At 38.0% G+C, this 19,281-nt stretch overlaps 1 protein-coding gene across 3 annotated transcripts in view; it reads left to right on the forward strand.

The window, feature by feature from the left end:
• LOC113639570 (ubiquitin carboxyl-terminal hydrolase 22) overlaps positions 1 to 17,875 on the forward strand; it is a 61,206-nt gene extending 43,331 nt beyond the window's left edge. For all 3 annotated transcript variants that reach the window (XM_027141493.2, XM_027141494.2, XM_027141495.2), the window contains 11 exons: positions 2,042 to 2,155; positions 3,245 to 3,346; positions 6,309 to 6,475; positions 7,409 to 7,556; positions 7,845 to 7,950; positions 9,226 to 9,384; positions 10,461 to 10,587; positions 11,086 to 11,177; positions 12,689 to 12,751; positions 13,048 to 13,197; positions 15,031 to 17,875. In XM_027141493.2, the coding sequence (XP_026997294.1) occupies positions 2,042 to 2,155; positions 3,245 to 3,346; positions 6,309 to 6,475; positions 7,409 to 7,556; positions 7,845 to 7,950; positions 9,226 to 9,384; positions 10,461 to 10,587; positions 11,086 to 11,177; positions 12,689 to 12,751; positions 13,048 to 13,197; positions 15,031 to 15,073 (1,271 nt within the window). In that variant the 3' untranslated portion in view covers positions 15,074 to 17,875. The remainder of the gene's footprint in view (positions 1 to 2,041; positions 2,156 to 3,244; positions 3,347 to 6,308; positions 6,476 to 7,408; positions 7,557 to 7,844; positions 7,951 to 9,225; positions 9,385 to 10,460; positions 10,588 to 11,085; positions 11,178 to 12,688; positions 12,752 to 13,047; positions 13,198 to 15,030) is intronic.
• Positions 17,876 to 19,281: the final 1,406 nt, after the last annotated feature.

Below are 19,281 nucleotides of genomic sequence, written 5' to 3' on the forward strand. Positions count from 1 at the left end.
GTGGGAGAGCGCGAGGAGAGATGTGGGAGAGCGCGCTAGAGTATGAGGGGTAGAAGCGCGAAGAGAGTATTGTGGGAGAGAGGCGCGAGAGAGTATTAGGGGGAGGAGCGCGAAGAGGAGTATTGTGGGAGAGCGAGCGAGAGAGAGTATTGTTGGAGCGCGCGAGAGAGTATTGTGGGAGAGCGCGAGAGAGTATTGTGGGAGAGCGTGAGAGAGTATTAGGGGGAGAGCGCGAGAGAGTATTGTGGGAGAGCGTGAGAGAGTATGAGGGGGAGAGCGCGAGAGAGTATTGTGGGAGAGCGCGAGAGAGTATGAGGGGGAGAGCGCGAGAGAGTATTGTGGGAGAGCGCGAGAGAGTATTGTGGGAGAGCGCGAGAGAGTTTGAGGGGGAGAGCGCGAGAGAGTATTGTGGGAGAGCGCGAGAGAGTTTGAGGGGGAGAGCGCGAGAGAATGAGGGAGAGAGCGCGAGAGAGTATTGTGGGAGAGCGCGAGAGAGTATTGTGGGAGAGCGCGAGAGAGTATTGTGGGAGAGCGCGAGAGAGTATTGTGGGAGAGAGAGCGAGAGAATGTGAGAGAAAGCGGGAGTATAAGAGAGCAAGAGGGAGAGTGTGTGAGAGAGACAGACAGAGAGAAAGAATGAATGAGGGAGTGAGTGAGGAAGCGAGAAAGCGGGGTATGAGAGCGAGAAAGCGAGAGTATGAGAGTGAGTGTGTGTGTGTGTGTATTTTGGACCATTTGCAGAGGACATTTCGTTTAGCACTAAACCACACACACACACACACACACACACACACACATATTCACAAATACCCTGTCATACTGTAAAAAAGAATAGGCCTGTAATAGATATTTTAAAATGAGTGTTGCAACTGAATATAGTTCAATATAATTCAGTGTTTGAAATGACCCTTTAAACTTACATTAGTTCTCTTGGCTCTGCACAGTTTGTCTCCTTTACCTTTTCTGGTGTACAGAATTTTTATACCGTTGTTATGGATTTTTAAGAATCTAAAACCGTATTTTCCAGTGACTCACTAATGCAAAAAATATTTAGAGCCTTTTATTCGTAAGCATAAATAGTATAAAATACTGTTTCATTACAATAAGCATTCTTAAAGTCTTGACAAATTTCTTCTTTTTAAATTACAATAGAAAAAACAAACAGTTAATACATTGCTAGCTGTGCTAGACTTTTCACACCTTTTCGCACAAATGTAAATACACATTGCATCCTTCACCCACCCACATATTCCTCTTGCTTCCACCCCCACATTTCTTCACCAGTTCTGCAGCAGGAGCCTATAAATAGGTTGTCACGGCAACTGCACATAGGTAGCAAAGCCCTTATTTTTAAACACACATTTAAACTCATCTTTAATTAGAGGACAAAGAAAATTGTGATCTCAGTCGGTGAGGTCAAGTTGTATTCAGCAGAACCCAAGGAATAAGAGGGGAAAGAGAATTGAGTGTGCAACAAGATATAGTACAAAATGTAAACACGTACACCGCTGATCAGCCTGACACAGTATTTATTACACATGGTCTTCACCTCTTTATTTCAGTTAGAGTATTAAACCTCTAGAGGAAAAGTATATGAGTGAAACAGGGTTAAACTTTTTGCCATTTTTAACTGCTTGACCAAAAACTAAACACTTTTGCCCTTGTCCTTTTGGTGCCCTTGTAATTTATTTTGAATGTAATTTCACACTTAATATTTATGGGCTGTTTCACACTCAGCTTCATACAGTTTTTGTTTGGCCAAAAAAATGACTATGCTGATTTGGGCTTTATTGTACTATTGTTTTCGCTAGAGCTGACTCGTGTGCTCAAATGTTTCAACCATGTGTTTTTTTTTTTTTTGTCCTTCTCTGTCAGTAAAGCACAACTTGTCATGTAGTACTGTAACTTACCAAAGCCAAGACCCTTATGTTTTACATGCTTAACTTTAGTTGTAATAGGTGAATAGTAAATCATTTACATTCTGATATTGTTTAGTCGAAAATCTAAATTTTTATTTCTTTTTTCCTTCTCTCTGCTATAGCTATTGACTTGTTATACGGCGGAATATACTGCTTCGTTTGCCAAGACTACATATACGACAAAGACATGGAACAGATTGCCAAAGAAGAACAGAAGAAGGCTTGGAAACTTCAAGGTCAGTGTTTAATTAACAAGCAGTGAATGCTTTGACTTGGCAGAACAGTCAACATTTAGAAAACATCTAAAAACATTCAACATCTACAAAATATACACTATATGTTCAAATGTTCATGCACTATATGTTCACCTGAAAATCACATACAATGTGGGCATTCGCCAATCTGTTGCCATATGGATGGATGGAAGATCACAATTGTCTTGAATTTTCCTACACTGTAATTAAGAGGATTAACCCTTTGCCAGCATGACCATGACCTTGTGCACAAAAAATGGTTCATGAAGGTAGGATTTGACAAGGAGGATGTAGAAGAGCTCTAGTTGCCTAGAGCCCTGACCTCAACCCCACTGACCACCACTGTGTTGGATGAACAGAAATCAAGCATTGCGTTATTTCAGACAGGCCACGTAGTAAGCTGCATCAGCTGCTAATCAGCTGTCCACAAGGCGCACCAATCCAGCACGACTTCCGTAATTTCCCCTCCTTTAAATCCTCGCCTTCAAGCCGCTCCAACGCATCGCCGCTGCTGCGATCCAACACCCTCCTCCGTCCACGACTCCTCCAGCCAGAACCCGTCGCCAGCCCCGATTAAATTCTTCACGTATTCGTTCCCCCATCCCTTTGTTTTCATTTTTATATATATATATATATATATATATATATATATATATATATATATATACATATATATATATATATATATATATATACACACACAAAAACCTGTAACAAGCTATTCGGACATCGCACAATTTCGGTTCTGACTCCATACCCCAACGCATGCGCGTGTAAAAAATTCTCCCAGAACAGAACCATCTACATTCCAACCACCAACACTAACTGCATGCTCGCAATAACCTTCATTGAAATGACATCTGTGTGCCAGGCCTTCTTGCTTCTTGATCTTTTGCCTGAACACAAATCTTTACAGCCATGTTCCATAGTCTAGTAGAAAGCTTTGGAAATCAAGAACAGGACATTTGAAAAGCAAACATGGATGTTCACAAATCATGGCTATATAATCACAATGTACAACATACTTTCAGCATATGAATACACAATGTATTGTATGTTTTCTGTCTTCAGGTGTAGGGGAAAAGTTTTCAACGTGGGAGCCCACAAAGCGGGAACTGGAGCTGCTACGCCATAATCCAAAGCGTAGGAAAATTACTTCCAATTGCACCATAGGTAATGATGACTGTTTTTCCATGCTTAATTTGGCTTTTTTTCTAGCAGTGTTTGAATGGTGTGAGTCCATTGGTTTGTATATCATCATCCACAGAAATGGAAATTGTCACTTTTAAACAAAAGGAAATTATAGTAAAACAATATAATAATTTGTCATAAACTTCAGGTAACCATGGTTTTTAATCAAAAGCTATCAGAAAATCATTTGTAAGGCAAATCCCAGATGGAGCAATTCCCTTGTTATTGAGCAATAACTGTTTCTTTGCCAGTCTGGGTAAACCCAGTAGACATCCTTGTGGCTGAAATAGACCAAAACAGGATTTAAAATCTTACAGATGGACTTGGACAAAATTGTGTTTGTCTATATAACAAACCTTATGAAAACAAACCGATGATCTGGAAATGTTTCCTTTTTAATTTCCTTTTTTTCTTGGTAGGTCATTAACACGTGCACTTGGAGACTAAATACCGCAATTTTATCCAAAGTGATTTGACATCTGCATAGAAAATCATGGGCATGTGAATTAGGGATGTACCGATACCACTTTTTCTCTTCCGATCCGATTCCGATACCAGATTTGCCAGTTAAAGTGAATCTTAATTTAGAACTCTTGAAACACAATGCAAAATGTATTAAACAGTAAACCTTGCACCCAAATGTGTGACATTTTTAACGCGCTGAGGTAAATGGAAAGGACGCCTGCTAAACTTGTCTGTTTGTTGCAGGCGGCTGTGCAACATATTTCCCATAAAATTTATTATATTTTTTTCATTAATGCAATTTAATATTTACGTATTTATTTATATAGTCTATGATGTTTTCTGTTCATTAATCCACCACGGGCATGGGCGTCAGAAGCAAATAAAAAGTGGGCGTGTCCTGTCCCACCCACATATAATGGTTCCGACGCCCATGGATTTTAGGAAGCAGGAGTGTGGACAATGCTGTAGGTAAAATGCGGAATGGAGTTTAATTTATTAGGGCATTCCTCAAGCAGAATGGATTCGACTGGCGGCGCTCTGAAAAGTAATAAAAAAAGACATATACGCTGAATAGAGATGTTAAAAGTGAGTGGGTCCAATATTATTGGTCTTAAAAAGTGGGTGGGTCCTGTTCCACCCGCATATAATGGTTCCGACGCCCATGAACACGTGTATCGGACTAGGATCTGTCACGCACCCCCGATACCCGATCCACTCAAAATGCTTGGATCGGCACTGATACCGATCCAAAATATCGGATCGGTACATCCCTAATGTGAATCCAACCAAAATGATCAGACAATAAAGTAAAAACAGTAAATGCAGATAAATTCAGCCTCTGATAAGGACAGTAAAAAAAACAAAACACCACACAGACATGGCTGATTAGGACAGAAATAAAATGAGGCGAACCTGTAAAACTGGCCAATGTAAATTTAATCCCATCTGAAAGGGCTTAAATGTGATTTTCTCACGTTGTGCTTCAATCAAGCTGCTGGATAGCAATGTACCTTAGAGAAAAGGGCATAAGCCTTATCAGCTCAGTTTGTAATCAGATACCAGCTGTCAAAATGTCTGTGATACTCCTCTGCATTTTTAAATACTATCATTTTACCCTAAGATCCAAGCAACAGAGGAATAGTATGTAGTTTTTAGAAGTTAGTGTATGTACAGTCAAAAACCCTAACACGCTTCTACACGTTTGCTCATTTACATAAGGGGACTGATTACGTACATAAATGAAAAACAAACAACAACCTGAAAATAAAGTAAGCCATAAATGACTTTATATACACTTATTCAGACAGTGTAAAGCCCCAGGGATCATTTTTCTAAAAAGTACTGCCTGGGATCTTGTCACCTAATAGTGAATATTATTAAAATGGAAAATATCTCTTAAATTGAGAAAATTGTCTTGAACATACATTCCTCTATCATGTTTCGTCTTTTGTGAGCATTCACGTTTTAAACCCTTTATCTGGGTTTTTGTGAACTATGCGTTATTGGTCCTTTTAGAAAAGAAATAGCCTTAAGCCAAACGCAAGGTATCTCATGTTTCTCACACACACACACACACACACAACCAAAGGTTTCTAACCTGTTAATCAAACTCACGACCTTTTTGAAAATTCAATGTTTATTCCCTCTTTGCTGCTGTATTAACCTTATTAACTCTTTGGGGGAGGGAGGGGGGGGCTTTCCACTAGATTTTGGAGAATGTTTGTGGGGAATTGCTCAATCAGCCACAAGAGTGTTAGTGAGGTCAGGAACTTATTTCGAGGGAGGAGGCCAGTGGTGCAGTCTGGATTCCAGTTCATTCCAAATGTGTTCAGTGGGATTGAGATCAGGGCTCCATCACAGGTCACTCAAGTACTTACTCCAGCCTTGGCAAGTCATGTCTTCATGGATTTCATTGTGTTCCCAGAGGCATTGTCATACTTAAACATGTTTTGGGCCACTTACTTCCAGTAAAGGGAAATTATAATAGTACATTTTATAAAATTGTGTTTGTCCAACATTGTTGCTAAAGTTTTGGGTATCAAATATGATTGCGACGGATATGCTCAGACGTTTACCAGTTGAAGCATTTTCTCTCTCTCTCTCTCTCTCTCTCTCTCTCTCTCTCTCTCTCTCTCTCTCTCTCTCATACATACATACATACACACGCTCACACGCACACAGACAGACAAAGCAGCCATACAAAGTCAATTTACACATTCCCACAGTGTGATCAGTAAACCAGAGGGGGTGTGTGAGAGAAAGAACATGACATGTACCTATAGTCAGTGTGTGTGTGTCTGTGTCACCCAGAGTCATTAAGTTGTCAATTGTCAATGCATCATAGGAAATTATTTTTTTTTTCCTATGTTGCCCTGCTTGGGTCATCTCACTCAGTCTGTATTCATGTAGTACTTACTCTATGCCTGTTAATGGTGATCCATTCTGAGCTCTGACTGTTGTGCACACATGTTCTCTTCAGGTTTACGGGGCTTGATCAACTTGGGCAACACATGCTTCATGAACTGCATTGTGCAGGCACTTACACACACACCGCTGCTGCGTGATTTCTTCCTGTCAGACAGGCACAAGTGTGAGATGCAGGCCAACTCCTGCCTGGTGTGTGAGATGTCTCAGCTCTTTCAAGAGGTGAGCCTAATAGGTATAAGGGATATGCTGTGTTCAACGTACCTCACAAGTTGGAACTCTGAATTTTCAACCTCTGCGCATTCCAGCTACAGCTTGGGGAAAACATTAATGCCTTCATGTTCATCTTTGTTAAGGACAAGCTAGTCAGCTATCTTTGATGAATAATGCATATGCACCTCCTCAAAACAACAAACTATATAGTCAATGTTAGTTATCAAGCTAATATTCTGTGTGTTGATTTGATATAAAATAAGCAGTTATGCACAGCATGAATGATTTTAAAAATACAGATTTTTGTTTGGTTCTCAATAAGGACTGTATTGTTTACTGTCCATGCTTTCCATAGCCAGCATTTGAAAGTAAGAGTTACAACCTTTGGTCAAATGCTGCAATTGAGTGTGGGCATGCTGCAATCGAGTGTGGGTTGTCATGGCAAACTTATGACGAGTTTATGGGTGTAAAATTTTCTGAAGGTTGAATAAATAAATCACGTTGCCTAACCCCACCCATCCCTTACATACCATTCTTTGTATTGGTAGAGTATGGAAAAGTGGGGAGCAACGTGACATCATTAATGTGGCAACCCATAGACCGGTGGTCCAGATGGCCACGACTACACACACTCTTTCTTATTCCACTTGTGTTTAGTGCATTAACTAGCTGTGAAATGTGTGAATACTGCCAGGAGACAAGAAGAAAAAAATAACTGTTTGAACAAAGATGAAAAGGTAGAGAATGGAGAGAGAAATGGAAAGATGAAGACCACAGGGAGGGTGTGAATGTATTTTTTTTTTTTTTAAGCTTGTTGAATCTGGCCTGTTGCTAGACTCAGCAAATATATTGCACTCGATCAAGGGTTAGATATTCTGTGGTCTCTCCTTATCAATCTATCTCTTGCTATCTCTTTGTCCATTGGTCTCTGTCTCTATTAAGTTCTATTCGGGCCACCGGTCTCCTCATATCCCTTTCCGGCTGCTCCACCTGGTGTGGACACATGCACGTCACCTGGCTGGCTATGAGCAACAGGATGCACACGAGTTTCTCATTGCCGCCCTGGATGTGCTGCACCGCCACTGCAAAGGTAAGACACATACATGCAGTGCTTAACTTTGCAGTAGTCTGAAAGAATCTTTATGCATTTCACACCTCTGTGCTGCAAAGTCACAAAATAGATTAAAGCAAAATTTTAAGAAAAAAAAGTGACCAGTTTAAAAATGCAGACTGTTAAAATTGAGGTTAAGTTGAGGATTATATTGCAATGCAGCCATGAAACAAAACAAAAGTTAAGTATAAAATCAAGTTAAGGATAATATAAATATCTGAAAATGACTGACAGAATTTTGCTTTTGTCTTTTTGCTTTTCCCTCAGACGATGACAACGGGAAGAAAGCCAACAATCCGAATCACTGTAACTGCATCATTGACCAAATTTTCACTGGCGGACTACAGTCAGATGTGACATGTCAAGTTTGCCAGTAAGGCCAACTGTGTGTGCCTCTTTGTGCGCACGTGTATGTTTGTGTTTCTTTGTGCCTGTGTGTCTTTTTGTCTACACATACATGTAGGACGCAAAAGATATACACTGTGAAGCTCATTCTGCCTGAACCAGCCCAATTGTACACACACACATTTACTCCAGCCGTCTCTGTGAGGTATTCCCTCCCTCTCGTGTACTCTCCCGAAAACAAGTCGTGCAGCTGCATTTTGGATCATTTGCAGAGGACGAATTGCGTTCATAGGTAAACCTGCCAGCAGTCAGTTGCTGTAGTCCAGTAGAATAAACAAATACCTGCGCAGCCTGTGAGGACAAAAATGGCCGAATCCTTATGATGTTTGTAGAGAAGACTTGGCAGCATAAGCGTGTCTCATTAGCAATAGTACTAAATCATAATTAATCCAAGTGCTGTTTTGTGATTTTACACAGGCTCTCAGGTTATTGTCCTTTTTGGCTGAGCTGCATTCTTTTTGTTTTATTGGATTAGCTCCCTAAATGTTCAGCTTATTATTCATTCCTTTATTTCTCCTCAGAAACTGCTTGGTCAGGGTCACAATGGCTTTAGGTCCTGACACTGGGTGAGCAGCATAAATATACCCAGAATGGGAAACCAGGCCAAAAATTCACACACTTATTTATAATTAGGGGTTATGTAGCATAGCCAGTCTAACTGCATGTTGTTAGGATGTGCCCTTAGCTTATTATATGGTTATTCATATTAACACACAAAATTCAGGGTCTGAAATTAGGTAGCTGCAAGGAGGAAATGATTAAACTTTATAAGAGTGAACAGTGCAAGTCTTGACTCGAGTCTCTTGAGAGATTATTGAATTTAATTAAACTGCAAAAGACTTAGGTGGAGCCCATGCATTCATAAATAAAATGGTAAGATGCTTGTAAGTAAACAAGCACTCGTAAATATTCAGGACACATGTTACTAATTGATTCAGTACTACATACAACATGTTAGTTATATATCTGTTTACTATTAAAATGCCTCCATGTGTATTTGTTGCATTGAAACTTTAAAGCACCATAAGCATAATGTTCTTTGTCATAAACAGGATTAAAATAGACACTTGGAATTTGGCCATAGTAAGAGACCTTATTCACAAGTGGAACTGTGGCTATATTTTGTAGTGTGTCTCATGACAATCATGATATGATATAACTGCATTCAATTGGCACTTAACTAATATATTGCGCATACGCATCAACACACATTCTCTAACCACTTGCTTCTGTTTTATTGCAGTGGGGTTTCCACTACGATAGACCCGTTCTGGGACATCAGTCTGGACCTGCCTGGCTCGTCCACGCCATTCTGGCCTTTGAGTCCGGGTGGTGACAGTGCTGTGGTTAATGGAGAGGGACACGGGACTGGCTCCACCACACTCACAGACTGTCTGCGTCGGTAGGTTCACATTTACTAGTTTGTTTATGATGTAGCCTATGTGTTAGACAAAACATAGAGGGTATATGATGCATTTTGCACACACCCTTATCCAGAGCGACGTACAAATGGGCTTTTAAGTCTCTGTCAATGAATACATTAACTCTGGTTCACTAGGTTACAGACTTAAGATAACCCGAGCCTAAAACACTGTTCAGATTTTTAATTTTTTGTTTGTTTTGTTTATTAAGTTAATTATAGTTAATTCTGTTCTTGGATAAGTTGACTGAAACATGTATAATATACACAGACCAGTGTACACCTACTGTACTCATTCATGTAATTATTTAATCAATCAGTCATGTGGCAGATACAAAATTATGCAGATTACGGCCCTGCAGCTTTGGATAATATTCACATCAACCACATCAGAATGGGGACAATTGTGGTCTGTGATTTTGACTGTGGTCTGGTGAATGCTGATTTCTGCTGAGGCAGACACATGGTAGTGCCAGAATTTGTCACCAACTGTGTAAACAGTCCAGGCTGGTGGAGGTACCAACACTTTTAATACCAATCAATTATTGCCACAGACTATCTAAATGTACATACAGCATAAAAATGACTTCTATTTGCAGTATTATGAATGTGTTTGTAATCCAGACCACTAGATGGTAGCAGTGCTTAAGAAATAATATAACATTAAAGCTTAACGTTTTTGTTTTTTTTTCTAATTATTCACATATTTTAATTTATTTTAGCTTAGATTAACATGCCACGTGTTGCAGTGACCAGAACAAAATAACAGTTTTGTGTTTGTGGCCATTTTTAATGCTAATTATAAACTGTATAGTTTAGAACTTAATCTCTCTAGTGTTCTGCTCACAAGCCCTGATATAGGGAACTTTGTGCTGTTATGTTTGTTTGAATGCAATTAGCTGTGTACATGGTGTTGGATGGGCAGAGTCAATATAAAGACTTACAATTAACACTTGTATTAAATTGTCTACACTTTTACATGGATCGAGTACATTGTATACATTTCTCTATCACATTTCTCTTTTCTCTCTTTGTCTTGTTCTCATTCTCCTCTGCAGATTCACTCGGCCTGAGCATCTAGGTAGCAGTGCCAAAATTAAATGTGGAGGCTGTCATAGCTATCAGGAGTCCACCAAACAGCTGACAATGAAGAAGCTTCCTATAGTCGCATGTTTTCATCTGAAGGCAAGTTTAATTAAGTCATTTTTATTAACAGTGGTTGTAAAACACATATAGCTTTTATATATATATATATATATATATAAAAGCTACTACGGTTATTGACATAAATATCGAATAAGCTCTGTACCTCAAAAAAACTGATTAATATATTTACGCAGTTTTTTATTTTACTTAAAACGTGGCTGGCTTTTTTTTTTTATGTTTATGTTCTAGTACACTATATCTAAGAGTAATGATATGTTTACATCATCAACACCAGCATAACGTAACATTTTAAATACAGTGTGTATGATAGAACAAATAATTAAAAATATCATTATTTTAAAAGTATAGAATGTGTAGTGTTTATTTCTAGATATCCTAATAACAAGGAATTTGGACTAAAAATTTACTGGTCTACATTTATTTTGCATTAACACTTCATGTCTCTCCTTCTGTTCTTTCTCACTCCCACACCCTTCTGCTTCTCTTTTTCTTGTTTCTCATCTTTTTCTGTACCAGCGCTTCGAGCATTCAGCCAAGTTGCGTAGAAAGATCACTACTTATGTATCGTTTCCATTAGAACTGGACATGACACCTTTCATGGCCTCCAGGTGAGCTAATTTACCACTCATACACATGCATGTACTACTCTTGAGTGTATTTCAATTGCTAGTGGAACTAATAAGAATTATTTTATGCTCCATATACGTTTACATGTGTTATTTTTTGTATATATGTTTTTTGCTGTTTGGTCCCAGCATGATAGTCAACACTAACACTTTTTATAACATAAAGATCTCGATTCAGATAATAAAATGTATCTACTTGTAGTTTACTTTTGTTCACGATTTAATCCTTACTTTAAAACATTTTTTTTTTTTTATTAATGAAAGCGAGTCAATTTTTTTGGCCAGTATACACCACAAAATTATATATATTTTTTTCTACATAGTCTCCATTACATTTAATGACACATAGTTTTACGACACTTAAGATCCAATTTGTGTTTCACTTTTACTTTCATTTAATTTTACTCACCATCGTCTGCTTTCCAGAACATGAATTTTAGGGTGAGCTATTAAATGACGTTGCCAGACAATGCTGTTGGACCCAATATTTTGTCACTCATTACTTCATCACTATTAGATTAGATTAGATTCAACTTTGTCATTGCACATGTACAAGTACTAGGCAGTTTAGGTCTAACCAGAGTGCAATAGCAGTAAGTGCAGGATATACAGTTTTTACAAGATTTAGATAAGTTAAATAAAATGGTAATATAGAAGTAATTTACATATATGTGTGTACTATGAACATAATATACAGATGGCTATAATTATAACTGAAATTTACAAAAGGATGTAACAAAATATATGGCAATTACTATAAACAGTAATTTACAGATGTGTATGTACTATGAACATAATATACAGATAAATATATATGTACTATGAACATAATATACAGATGGCTATTAGTATAAACTGAAATTTACAGAATGGTATGTGCTATAAACAAAATATATGGGTATTAGTATAATGTATTGCTGTTAATATAAACAGAAATCAGGTGGGTATATACAATGGTAAGGCAATCACTATGCATGTAACACAACTACATAAATGCCTTTCAACAACAACACAACAAATGCATTTCTATGAAACATAGAAATGTGGTGTAACTTTGTCTTCACAAGTGTAGATTCATGAATGTGTCAATTAGCAAATTGTTTGTGACCTTCCAATCACACATCTCACCTCAAAATATTAATTCAAAGTTGATTTATGTTTATATGTACTTTTAAATAAAAGTGAAGATTTTCTGACTGCAAAATCGTTTTATTTGGATTTGACATGTGGGGAAATTAGTACTTTATTTCAGAAAGTGTGTTCCACTAATGACATGACAATAGGGGACAGCATCATTTTAGCTGTAATAATCTTGCCTTACTTTGAGTAGTAATTAATTAATAAATGAAAACTAGGCAACATTATTTTAATTTCAGAGCTTTGAATGGAGAAAAGAAATCTTTCAAAAGAGAAGCATTTTTATTATATTTTAGACTAAAAGTGAGAGAGAGTGAGTGAGAGACGACTATTGTTTTTTTGTTTTGTTTTGACAGCAAAGAAAACAGAGTAAATGGACAGTACCAGCAATCAGTAGACGTATTAAACAACGACAATAAGTAAGTAACATTCCTCAGTTATTGGCTTGCCCTTCAGCACTTTGTATATTCGGGGCAAGTATTTTTATAATCATGCAAGTTTAAAATAAAGGTTGGGAGAACTGAACAAAGATGCAATTGCCTGCTTTTTCTGATTTTTAAGAATATGTCTAGTTTAGCTCAGCATCTACCTCTCTGTCAGTTCCTGGATTTGTATTTTATACCAGCTGAAACTATTAATTTAAATACATGCATTTATATGCATGTACACTTGTGTGTTAATGTGTATTAAAGCATGCGTTTGTGTTTTCCCCCAGATACTCCCTGTTTGCTGTAGTGAATCACCAGGGTACATTAGAAAGTGGCCACTACACCAGTTTCATCCGCCAGCACAAGGACCAATGGTTTAAATGCGACGATGCCATCATTACCAAGGCCAGCATTAAGGACGTTCTGGACAGTGAAGGGTGTGTAGAGATTCTAATGAGAGCAAAAGGAACCTTATGTACTGTAAAATTATCTGGACCCATATGTACTTGTTGAACATCTAGTTTCAGAGGCATGGTATTAATATGGAACTGGTTCCTCCTGTGTTGTTGTAAACACTTCCACTCTTCTGTGAAGGATTTCCACTAGATTTTGGAATGTTGCATGGGGATTTGTGCCTGTTCAGCCACAACAGCAGTCATAATGGGGTTGAGTAGAGAGGTCTGGTGTTCTAGTTCATCTCAGAAGTGTCGAGTGGAACGTTTGAACTGTAATGCTACAGCATACAAAGATGTTCTAGACAAACGTCTGGGACAGGTCATAATGGTGGTCATGGTGAAGCTTCCACATACATTTAGACGTATTGTCTAGTACTAGAAACCATTTCCAAATTTTTAGGAATCTAACTGAAGCCAAATTTGAACATGACAGTTCAAACTCCAGGTCATTATCCACCTAGAAATCCTCCATGATACTGCTGTTGGAATACTGTTGCATCCTCCATTTAAGGCCACTTATTTAGCTATAGGCACAAATGTGCCCAGCAGGTTGTCCACATGCATGTATGGTAACAATTTGAACTTCTTTAAATAGTGTAATATTATACACAGATTTATTATTTTGCAATTTATGATACTCATTTGCTTTATGATACTAGATTGCTGTTAGAGTTCTAATCTAAATGACTATTACTTTTAAATAACAGCTGTGTTTGCTGTTATTTTAATCTAATACACCAACTACAAATATAATCTCTTTTTTTTTCCAGGTTACAGTATTAACTAGGGTTGTAAGCCATACATTATGATGCAGTTTTGCTTTATCAAAGTGTTTCGATTTTTGACGATACTGTTTAATCTGTTATGATACACAATGCTTCAGTTTAATAGGTGCTAATAAATACATGACCACATTTATTCAGAATCTGGGGTAAGGATTGTTGCGCATTACAGTTAAATCGCCTTGCTAGCTCATTTACACACTCATTTTAAAATATGAGTGGTTAGCACGCTCGCCTCACACCTCCAGGGTCGGGGTTCGATTCCCACCTCCGCCTTGTGTGTGCGGAGATTGTATGTTCTCCCCGTGCCTCGGGGGTTTCCACCCCGGTCCAAAGACATGCATGGTAGGTTGATTGGCATCTCTGGAAGATTGTCCGTCATGTGTGAATGCGTGAGTGAATGAGAGTGTGTGTATGTGTGTGTGCCCTGCAATGGGTTGGCACTCCGTCCAGGGTGTATCCTGCCTTGATGCCCGATGACGCCTCCGTGACTCGAGGTAGTTCGGATAAGCGGTAGAAAATGAGGGAGAGAGAGAGAGTAATTTGATAATTAATCAATCAATTTATATTATATTAAACATATTAATTTATAGAAATTCTAATTAATTTGATCCAAATTGTTTGCTCATAACATCCCTAATTTTAACAACATCCTCTAGGGCCTAATGTTTTTCCTATTGTTTAACAGCACTACATAGTTACAGTACCATTACACTCAAGGACAGTACAAACATCTTTGTAATTATTTCTATAATATTAGTGGATATAGCTTTCTTACAATAATGATAATTAACCGTGGTCTTTTTTACATGCCAGCTTGGGCTAATACTGTGATTACTTTATAGAATAGCACACTCTAAAATGTGATATTAGGGAAACTCCAAACTGAACAGTGTTTTTCATTTATATGCCAAAGCACATTATCTCTGCAAAATATTTAAGTTAAGGTCTTACAACTGAGTTATCCAAGTGTAAAGATGTTTCAGTGGGAATGTTATCTGGAGATTTAAGTGTGCATTTCTCTCTACTACAGGTATTTGTTATTCTACCATAAGCAGTTCCTCGAATACGAATAGCTTTACACCTCGATCTGCTGAATGCGGAGTGCTTCGTTCATCCAGTGAAAGTGGTTGAGAGGGAGATGACACCTGCAGCAGAGGACACAATTAACACAAGACTACCTGAAACTGTGACTACCCATCGCTTCCTTCCCACATAGGGACCAAAGCAAAAGAGACAAAAAAAAAAAAACAGATTCATGCAACACATTCAAACCAGCACTGAGCTAACCGTTACTTGATGTGAGAAAAGCGGTGAAGAGGAAAAATTGCACGACTGCTTTCTGCCTCTTCTGCCACTTTCTACACCACTGAAAAAAGGGAGCGGGTGAAATGAACAGATCTGTGAAAACAGGACTAGAGGGCACATCTCAACTTTGAATTGTTTTGTTGTTTTTCTAGACTTCTTTTTTCCCCCACAATTCCTTTTTTTGTTTGTTTTTTTGTTATTCTGTCTTTTCCTCCCCATGGTGCTCTCATCCAAACTGACCAAGCATTAGAAACCTGCTGGGGTGAGTCAGTGTTTATTTTGCATATGCATATGAACTTGATGCAACAAAATGTGTTTAAAAAAAAATGAAAAGAAAAGGAAAAAAATGGACTAGCACATCAAAGAAAATTTTGCTTTTGATTTTATGTTTTTTAAAGAACTTATTATAAATCTTGTTTGTGATATTAGTCATGAAATACTTTATTAATTCAAAATCCAGTCTCCATTTTTTTTTTTAAGCGTGGACTTGGCTGAAGCAGTAAAGTATGTAGGTCTGAGTCAGCACTGCCATGGAAGCAATGCCTAGGCAAGTCTGTGCTATTTCCATTTTCTCTTTATTTTTTATATTCATGAGTGTAAGCAAACCTCATTCACCTTTTTGGTTTTAAAATTGTCTTCAACGGGTTTTTTTTTTTTTTTTTTTTTTGGTTAGTGTGCAGTCGTTTGTCTGCTGGGTTTCCCCCAAATGTAACGTTTATAACTCTGTTGTGTTGGGATCAATTTTAGTAAGGTATTATAAAGCTGATGCTGGCTCTCTGATGAGGAGCAGAAGACCTCACCATTTCAAGGCAATATTTGGCAAGAGCACTACTACAGTGATATTTTACTGTTGTGATCTGTGTGCCTATGTGATTTACCTTTGATCATCCCACAAAATTCTAACCTGTAGGCCTATGCAAGGCAGGTGTTAAAGGAAGAGTTCACTACAGTAAATTTGACAGGCATTTCTTGCCTCAGCTTTATCTGTGATTGATAGAGGCCATTTTCATCACTGAGCTGTTTGGTCAAAAGCATGCTTTAGAAACAAACTTTCACCCAGCATTTAAAGAAAAGAAAAAAAAAGCTCGATGTAACAAGTGATTACTAAAGGTTGTTTTATATCAGCAGCACAGCATGACCGGTAAAGCAAAATATCTGCCCCATGCACAAGTTACACGGAAATACACATGAAGTATGAAATTGCACTTTGTGCATGCATCAGGTTTCAAATGTTCCATTAGGTATATCAATGTTACTATTTTCACAAACACAATAAAACAGTAAACTACAACAATTTCATTCTCATCTTCCTCCGTATTCCCCATGATGCTGTGCTTGCTGCATGCAAAATGAAGTAATTGTCGAACAGTTGTAAATGGTCTTTTATGTTGTAAATGGTCCCAGTAATGCGGTAGTGTGGTTGACGAACAAAACAGTGACTTGGAACAAGAATTTGGTCCCTTACCTAAAGATGGTATAAAATGTGGTCTAATTTGAGCATGCTCTGTAGGTGGTTACTGTAAGCATTTTACTGAAAGCTGAATTACTGACTCTCCCTGCTGACCTAAATGTTTCTATGCCTCCATCTCAGGCTGCATACATCCATAGTAGTATGGAGAGTAAGGCATTTGAAATGTTCCTTATTTTATTTTTCCACACACTACAGCACGCATAAGCCTATGCACTTAAAAGCAAGAAATAGCACATGGTGCGTATTATGCGGTTGTTTTCTTCCCCCCCGACTGAGTTCCAACACACAAGACCTCCTGCTAAAGGGTACATGATAGATCATGGGTAAAGTTGGGCCGAGCAATTTTGAAAGCAGTTTTCAGAACACTTTCAGCTTCAAAGTTCAAAGTTCAAAGTAGAAACTCTGCTCTCTGTAGCAACACAGACTCTGTAAGCCAGTGGGAAAAATATTTATTCCTCCACCAATCAGGACAATGGCTATCTAATCTCTAGTTATCATGTTTGAATTGCTTCTCCTTCCTGCATTATCCATTCGAAAGATCCACAATCAAGAAAGTGTTAGAATGCAAACCGATCATACTAACCAACCCTAGAGCAGGAGTTGTGAACTGTTGGAATTACACAAGGGGCTGCCTCCAGCAGTATTCTCTGTGGCATCGTGCCTTGTGCACACTGGTGCCTCTGCACACAAACCCAGTGCTGCTCTTTTAAAATCCGTATGCTGTTTCCATGTGGAGCTAAAGATGGAATATAAGGCGCCAGTATATTTGTGTGTCTGTGTGATTTTATCATTACTTGTCACCAAAATCGATCATACATAAAGGTTGCATGGCTTACGCCAAATCAGCAGTCGCTATTGGCACGTGGTAATACCACATTGAAGACTTCAAAATATAACTGGTGTGCTTATATTTGAAAAATGTATTAGATGATTCTTAGCCAGTTCATTTGGTTTGCTGCAGAATTTCTTTTCCCTTTTTATGCCAGAACTAAATGGGGTGAAGTTAAACGATTGTGGCTTGTATGGAGTCTCACTATGGCCATTTGGTCGTTCAGGGAAACAGAAGTATTTAACTGATTAAAACCCAACTGGAACTGTGTCTTGTCTTTCTTTATCTTTTTGCACACACACTTTCCTTGTTCGGTGTCTTAAGAATTGGGTGCATTTTAATGAAATCATAAGCCCATGTAATTAAGCATCTGACGTTGTTGTCTGCTTAGCATTCTTATACTTTAATAGAAAATAATGCTCCTCTATTTATTGTAACGGTTAATCTAAAAGACAGTTTCACCTACCATAGACCTTTAAAAGAATGAAGTAGAATACGTATAACAATAGAACTGAAGAAACAGAACATTTCTAAAGCTCTAAAGTTACCAGTTAGAAGTATGCATTTAATTCATCTCACTTTCTGTCACACATTTACCCACAGGCACACCAGATATTATACATGCTCAATAATATAATCATGCAGTAAAGAAATTAAGGTTATGTTAATATAATAGAGAATTGCATTAACGGTAGTCCCACTGCTCTCCTGAATGTTTCTCATTAACCTAGTACGTTCATTAGTAAAGGGTAGATTGGGCATAAAGTTGAACACTATACACTATACTGATTCGTGATTCGTTGATTGAGGCTTAAAGGTGTAGGCAAAAAAAGTTTATTTTTTTTTTATTATTTTTTTTTTAAATACAATTCTTTAGAGTAACACCAGCAAATTCCATAAATAAAAGCATTTAAACATAGTCTTCTGCTAGCATATTTTACAAAAAATATTGGGTTGTCACTCTTAGACGTGTGTCACACCATGATCCGAGCTCATCCTTCACTGTTAAAACACATTTTTGTGCTTGTCATCTCCATACTAGTGTTTAAACAGCATAAATCAGAGCTAGTAAATGTATAGTTATAGGAAGCTGTTAGTGATGGGTGCTTTACTGTTATACTGTAAATGGCTTATCATAGAAACCAACACTTTAGAACACATTTAACATCAAGTGCTAAGTGTTAAATCTCAAATCTCTGGAAGAAAAGGACAAGTGCATTAACCTGCGATGTGCAGCTCACATGTTTGCGTGTTTAAAACAAATCTACATTTACATTTATGTCATTTGAAAGATGGCCTTACAAGTACTGTACACATGCAATTAGTTAATAAGTGCTACTTTAAGTGTTTCAGGAAGAGGAAGATCTTCACCCATCCGGTGGTTGTTCAGACATCTAGGAGAAATTTATTCCACCGACTCGGTGCCAGAACAGAAGAGAGTCTTGATGTATACTTACATCTTACCCTAAGAGATGGTGGGCCCGGTCAAGTAGATCAGATGCAAAATGTGAGGAGTAGGAGGGCGATGGTCCACTTTTGGCTTTGTAGGCAAGCATCAGTGTTTTGAATCTAACGTGTGCAGCTATTTCTGATGTGTGCAGATTATTTGCATAGGACGAAGGTAAGTAGATCTACCAGCAGTGAGATACAGTAGACCAGTCTCAAAATGGCAAGGG

The sequence above is a fragment of the Tachysurus fulvidraco genome, chromosome 15 (genome assembly GCF_022655615.1).
Source record: "Tachysurus fulvidraco isolate hzauxx_2018 chromosome 15, HZAU_PFXX_2.0, whole genome shotgun sequence".
NCBI classification, from domain to species: domain Eukaryota; kingdom Metazoa; phylum Chordata; class Actinopteri; order Siluriformes; family Bagridae; genus Tachysurus; species Tachysurus fulvidraco.